Here is a 6000-nt window from a genome sequence, read left to right on the forward strand (position 1 = left end):
CACTTGTGTGGGGATTCACGTGCTCTAGTCTGTCCAAGATAGGCCTTTCAGTCCAATGAACTTGAATAGTCTTCTATTAAATGGTCGCTGTTGTTTAAAGTTAAACACAAGCTACAAGCCAGAGAAATCACTGGAACAAGTTTTACCATTGCACCAGGAATCTGCAAGCATGTGCACGGATGCAAAGTGTGGTCATGTGAGCGAATTTGTGCCCACATGACACTTTTTATCTAATCAACCAACTACTGGTTTGCAAGCTTGTTCCTTCTTCTTCCTCTCAAGAATAGCTAAGAATTCACCAACAAACCCATGGAAGTTTTGGGTGTGATTCGCTCAATTTCTTGAAGAAACTCTCCACCGAAAATGGATGATGTGGGTTCCCTTAGCTTTTCACGATTCCATCTTCAGGAGAAAAAAACAGGTCCAATATAAGAACATGAACTTTGAATACTTGGACGAGAGGATCCCGGGCGTCATTTTTTGAGACCTGCGAGTACTTGGTGGTTTTACTCGATTTACAGAAAACTGACTGACTGCCAATGAAGAATTACCACATTTATTCGGCTCACCTGACACCGATTTTACGGCAAGGGCCTGGGTGCCTGATGCTCAGGCCTCGTTTAAATTGAGAAAGAGAGCATCATTCTCACACAAGAATGGGCATGGGGGCAGGCACCTCAGTACTCATCTTGGCCTTTAGAAATGGGTTGTCAGGCCAGTCCGAGCGCCTCTGATCAAGCTTGACTCGGTCCAACAACTTATATATAATATTATTTTATAATATATATTATTATAATTAATTATATTTATATATTATTTTATATTAAAAATATTATTTTTTAATGTCAACAGGTTGAATCGGGCAGGCGAGTCGATGCCCAACCTTACACACATATGACTACTAAATCAATAGAAAACACTAAAACAGCCAAACACTACGTTAAAATTGCCTTTAATCGTCCATGTCAATCGACGGCTAGCCTGTTCATCGAAAGCGGAGGTTTCCCTTTGCTCCTCAAACTCGGGGACAGCAATTCTATTGAATTTGGTACGGAGTGCTAAGCGCAAGCCGAGGCGGTGAGTCGAAGAAGCCTAGAGCGTAGGCAGGATCAAGTGCATTAAGTGGTTCCCTTAAAAAAAGTAAACCAATAAACTGAAACGTCAATTCTAGAAATTAATAATAAAATTGAAGTATTTCTCAATGAAAAATGTACGACTCACGTTAGTGATAGTGAAACAATTAAAATGCAGCTAGAAATGGCTAATCTAGAACAAAGGCGCATCGGCGGCTAACTCGCCCATGTATCCTCCCATGGGTGTGATGCATCCAAAGCACTATGGGTTTTCTTCAGTGGTTACTACCCTTTCCCAATTCCATGCTTAACAGATGTGTCAAACCTTCCTTTCAAACAACTTGTTTTTCTGAATTCTACAAAATCTTCTAATTTGACATACATACCCATATGCTTATGTACTCAAATTACATGCAGGAAAAAAAAAAAGCTACTTCAATCCCAGAAGAAGAGAAGAAAGAAAAGAGAATTTTACCTCATACAGCAAAATAATTAGGAAAAAAATGAGAAAATTTTCAAAAATCAAATCACCTAGGAACATCTAGCTAGGCGTTCAGCCAAGCTTAGGGGCATAGACGAGCCCAAACGCAAGCTAAGGCATGTCTTTGCAATATAGCTTCAGGGCATCACCACAACTCCATCTGTGTTTAGATTTAGTTCATTCAGTATCAAGTTGATCCTTAGACAAGAATTTGGTAAATCAATTATATTAGGAGCAAACATTAACCACTGATGCTTTCTATGTGGCCACTCCCATGGAGTTGACAAGACTCCTGCAGTGATTGACAACTTGGACTGCTTCAATAGCCAAAAAGATTTGTTAACCACATTATAAAACTCTCTGGCTGCCAATGGGCCTTCCTGGACTAACGGCAGTGAGGTCATCGATTTCCCAAATGTGGCAAACGGGTGCATACAATGTGTGCACCACTTCGTTCTCGCAAACAAGTGTTGCTCAAATCATGTATAGTCATTGAAGACGGGGTAAAGTTTATTGCAATAACACTGTCGGGAGGATATAAAATGTAAATGCTCTTAATAACACATAAACACTTGTACAGTAAGGGAAGAGCTCCAGCCATGCCAAGATGTAGAACGGAACACAATATACATGATTACATATGATATCATGGTTTACTTCCCATGAACAGAGAGAACCAATATGACAACAAAAAAATGTCACCCACCCAAAAACTGATTCTGCAACAACCAATGGCCTGGAGAGAGAGAGAGAGAAAGTTGAAGCATCTGTATAACAAACGACGACCATGCTCTACCCAGTAACACCAGCAGGTGGATTCCTTGTTATGAGTTTTAAACTGAATGTCCCTAATTCGTGCTGCTTGATGGTCAGCCAACTGCGGTTCAGCATGCCCCAACTATAAGATCCCACATCTTTCCTAAGAGACGACCATTCTATATTCATGCTTCTTCCGTCTACATCTGTGATGACTCTTTTGCTCTGAAAATGCATTGGCACCAACATCTTCCATCCTCTCTGCATGTTAAAAAGGGAGATAAGTAACTGCTGCACCAAAGAGTGCACGTGTGTTGCATACACACTTGTGTCATTCACGGATACACACACACACACACAAAGATAATGTGATGACTGCTGATTTGAGGTCACTAGTTTTTTCACCATTCTCATTTTTTTGTCGGAAATTTGCTGAGACAGTTATGATCAAGTTATGTCTTTCTCTTTGTTCTGCACGGCGATTCAAGTTAAAGCTAGCCAGTTTTTAACTGACAGAGTTGCGTGATAACAGAACTTAATCAGCAAAACTCTCTCAACTGAAATTTTACACATAACTAGATATACGCTAGGCAATCAGAATGCACATATATCCATGCACATATCATGAAAAAGTGTGTGATCTTATTCACATGCCGTAGAAACCTAAGAAAAATTTCTTATTTTTAAGGAAAAGGATCAGTGAACTGATTGAAAAAATAAACTGAGACCACAGAAAGACTTGCCCGCAAGGATTTGGTCAGTTCTCAAACTTTCTATCCATTATTGTGGTAAAAACGTCGGACTCGTTCAACTAAAACAAGAAATAGGATACGCTCTGCTTCATCAAGACAATGGAATTTGCCAAGACAAAGAAAAGAAGGGTATAAAGCCAATGAGTGGAATTAAAAACTTTAGACATTTGGAAACACACCCATGTGCATAATTGTTCCATATAACTAAAAGGCCTTTAAACTTCTAAGAAATTGCCTGAAACCAAAGGATTGCAGTACCAATTTGTGAAACCTATTCTAGTATCTTCTCTTTGCATTTTACATCCAAACATTGTTCTGAATTCCATAATTCCAGGATAGCAAAATTGAAGGACATTAACTAATAGCTGTTAATAGTTGAGCCTAATGGGTCTTCTAACTAAATGCCCAAGCCTCTGAGATTGGCCTCAAGACAACTCATCGGGGTTCCTTGACTTCTGCTTCCTATCTGATTGAGAGGTTCCAGAAATACTACTCCATCCTGCTGCTCACTGAAGTTATGGTTCAAGATTTAATAAAGAGTGTCCTATTGATACCTAACTGAATTAAGATCTTCAAGGGTCTTGAAGCAGGGTGGTCCACTCGATCATTCTCTTTTTATTATGCAGAGGAGATGGTCAAACAGAGGCATTTTTTTATAAAACATTACATACAGGTAGGAAAAACCAGGCAGCAAGAACTGAAAATATGAGGCAACATTAAGAAAGAACGGTCAACATGCAGAAAAATCATGAAAAGTAGAGCCAGTTAAGGAGAAAAGAGGCCCAGCCTACAGAGCAAGCAGGTGTCCTCAGCCCTGAATGCTGACATCAAAAAGATCCATTTTGGCGCCCCAGTATGAATGAAAGCAACTAAAGTTCATTTTTCAGCTTAGCAGCAAACTTGAACATCTAAATTCTAATGCAACTCAACAGATGCTCAAGTAGTAATCAATCAAACTACTTGTGGTGCCAATGTCCCTTTTGCAATGACAACAGAACCATACACTACAGTTGGGCGAAATTAAGCAATGAAGTTTTTAAAATCTAAAGAAAAAACTAGACATGTGATTTTTCCTAAAATCTTGGAATCTATCTAATATTTTGGCAAATTTTCCTATCTCCTAGGTAGGCAACGGGACAAGTAATTGCTTCAAACTAAATGCAAAAAGGGACACCCATTACATCATCGAGTGATCTTAGAAGATCAAAACACCATTCAAATTTCAATACAAACTATAAGTCCCAGCTAAGCTAATCGCGAACCTGATGATGAGCTGACGAGATGGAATATAGAGAAATATGAAGCGTCGATGGAAATGTAACATAAACCAAAGCAAGACGGGAGCTAAAAAGGAAACATAATTAGCCAACATATTAAAGGGATAGAAGATGGAAACGAAGGGTTGCTGATTTTGGAATCAATTTAACTCATGTCTCAGCAGAAATTAATCTATACATGAATTAGCACATAAAAAGAAAATTTACACAACAAAGAAAATTCAGAATCAATTTGTACCTTCAACTTCCATATCGGCGGCGCCAGAGTCGCCCCAAAACAAAATACGCGAATCATCCTCCTCTTCATCAAGCTCATCGCCATAGCCATACTCCACGTCCCCTCTATACCCTGGCTCGCTCACATACCCAGACTCGTTGTTCTGGGAATCAACAACCCCTTGCAACTGGTAACTTGAAGAGCAAACATTTTCCCCTCCACCGACTACATCCTTCCCCTCCTTCCTGCCAGAACCCTTGGAGTCGTCGGAAACCCAATTTTGATCGCAATTGAAAAACAGCTCCCCGCTCGAATCCGTCCCTGCCCAGATGGGGAAATCCGAAGCGGAGGCCGCGGCAACCGCCGTCCGGCTCCGATCGCCGCTGCTGCGTCCAGAGGCAGATCGCGAACCCCGGCGCCTTCGTTTCCACGGGTGGCGGAAACCCACCACCATCTTCTTGGACTGCTGATTGGAATCATTAGTATCGATGAGGGTGGTGGGGCTGGCGAATTCCACGAATTCCATATTCTTTGAGATGGAGGTCTGGGGGTTCATGGGTCGGTCCGAGAGGCACTGTTTCTTGGTAGGGAGGTTGACAAGACCATCTGGGGCCTTGGGCTTCTGCTTATTCGTGGTTATGGAAGAAGATGAAGTAGGGTCCCTGCTTGGGGAATCCGATTTCTGGGATTCAGCAGAGAGGAAGAAAGGCTTCCATCTATTGAGCTTCAGGGTGCAGGACTCTAGGGAATGGCGGGAGAAAGGTTTGTGCGTCATGATGACGACGATGACGATGTTGGTAGTGCTGGTGGTAAAAATGAAGATGATAAATTGGTGGTACACATCTTCAAGAAGGCGTGGAGAAGAAGAGAGGCAACCACGAAAAGCCAGAGAGCGACTCAGAGGTACAGGCTCGATAAGGAACAAGCAATTAAAAGGACTAATCAAAATGGTCCTGCCGACTCCTGCCTTTATACATTATTACACTTCCATTGAGCATTATCAAATAAGGGCCTATTCTGTTCATTTTTTCCTAATATAATGCTAAATCGTGATCAATCAGCCAGAAATTTGGATAAGTATTTCTTTTGATGACTATGCTGTTTTGAAGTTAGAAAAAAGTATGACGACCACAAGATGTTTCTCTAAAAAATGTCAGACTTTAATTTGAGTCTTTGAATTGCTAACTGTGAAAAAAAAAGCATCAGCCAAAATGCATATAAACTGAAGACATAACTGGAATCGGTTTTCATTAAAAGCTTGATTGATTGTGTCCATGGTCCTTTCATGCAAGAGTGTACTTTCCGCTCCAGAAAACGAGAAAGAAGGATGACCATCTTTGCTCAACTTTACATCCTGGTATGTAAAAATGGCTAAAGCAGTCACCTAGTTAACAGAAAACATGCCAATAGAGAACATTGGCTAGGCTGCCTGCTTATGAAGTTC

The 6000-nt window shown here is 40.8% G+C and overlaps 1 protein-coding gene across 1 annotated transcript; it reads right to left on the reverse strand.

Moving 5' to 3' along the window:
• Positions 1-2092: 2092 nt before the first annotated feature.
• Positions 2093-5490, reverse strand: LOC116261670 (uncharacterized). Its single transcript, XM_031640450.2, has 2 exons — positions 4578-5490; positions 2093-2571 (listed from the first exon to the last, which is right to left on the reverse strand). The coding sequence occupies exons 1-2, from the start codon at positions 5329-5331 to the stop codon at positions 2474-2476; spliced, it is 852 nt and encodes a 283-aa protein (XP_031496310.1). The 5' UTR covers positions 5332-5490; the 3' UTR covers positions 2093-2473.
• Positions 5491-6000: the final 510 nt, after the last annotated feature.

This window comes from Nymphaea colorata, chromosome 10 (genome assembly GCF_008831285.2).
Source record: "Nymphaea colorata isolate Beijing-Zhang1983 chromosome 10, ASM883128v2, whole genome shotgun sequence".
Classification (NCBI taxonomy): Eukaryota; Viridiplantae; Streptophyta; class Magnoliopsida; order Nymphaeales; family Nymphaeaceae; genus Nymphaea; species Nymphaea colorata.